Source organism: Penaeus monodon, chromosome 30 (genome assembly GCF_015228065.2).
Source record: "Penaeus monodon isolate SGIC_2016 chromosome 30, NSTDA_Pmon_1, whole genome shotgun sequence".
In the NCBI taxonomy this organism is placed as follows: Eukaryota; Metazoa; Arthropoda; class Malacostraca; order Decapoda; family Penaeidae; genus Penaeus; species Penaeus monodon.
In genome coordinates, this window is record NC_051415.1 from 30610671 (window position 1) to 30611484 (window position 814).

At 38.2% G+C, this 814-nt stretch overlaps 1 protein-coding gene across 1 annotated transcript in view; it reads right to left on the bottom strand.

Annotated features, from left to right (window-relative positions):
- Positions 1 to 814, bottom strand: part of LOC119592696 (ADP-dependent glucokinase-like) — a 20142-nt gene that overhangs the window by 4024 nt on the left and 15304 nt on the right. The window contains exons 5-6 of the mRNA XM_037941615.1: positions 492 to 628; positions 150 to 313 (exon numbers count right to left, since the gene is read on the bottom strand). Coding sequence (XP_037797543.1) covers positions 150 to 313; positions 492 to 628 — 301 coding nt within the window. The remainder of the gene's footprint in view (positions 1 to 149; positions 314 to 491; positions 629 to 814) is intronic.

The window sequence follows — 814 nt, forward strand, 5'->3', positions numbered from 1 at the left end:
TACACATATCACAGAACAGAAAGATACACCACCTTCATCACCCACATCAAACTGTGAAGAAAACTGCAAACTTACAAGAAAAACGATTCCAATCAATGAAAAATCACCTTCACCCCCTAAAACTACTAAACACGCTCACACAACCTCACCTGTTCATTCATCCCCAGAGAATCGGAATAGGGAATAACATAGTCCATGAGATCATTCAAGAGTTCAGTGTCGGTGAAGGAAGCCATCTCAAAGTGGATTCTGGTCGCAAAGGGGAGGGAGCTCATCTGGTCCCGAACGGCCATAAGACGTTCCTGACGACGGCCTGCCAGATGAAAGATTACCGTAATGTAATACCCATTCTAAAAATTATGTAATGGTCAGAATTTGTTTTTGATTACTTAATTCTTAATTAATTTCACTTTTTATACATCTATTTATTCAGATTTCATGCACATAATGCTATTAAAACTTCTACCTGCACATCTTGAACACAATTTTACCTGACTGGAAGGGAAAGTTGTCCATCATCTGAAGACCTCCAACAACAAGTAAATGCGGCTTGAATGAGGGTAAATGTCCACCGAACTCTTCAACTGAACTCAGGGTTGGATTGCTATCATCACTGTGCACAATAAATCTGCAAAGGTGAAAAGATGACACTGATAATAATGCTAATAAGAAAAGGAAAAAGAAAGAAATACATCTGTTTGATGACGAATGTCAAGTATGATAGACTTCTCATTCACTACATGTTTTCACTCAAGCTGCTGTTACTCATAAATATGAGTCCTCATTTCCTTATAACATTGCAAGTGGTGTCATA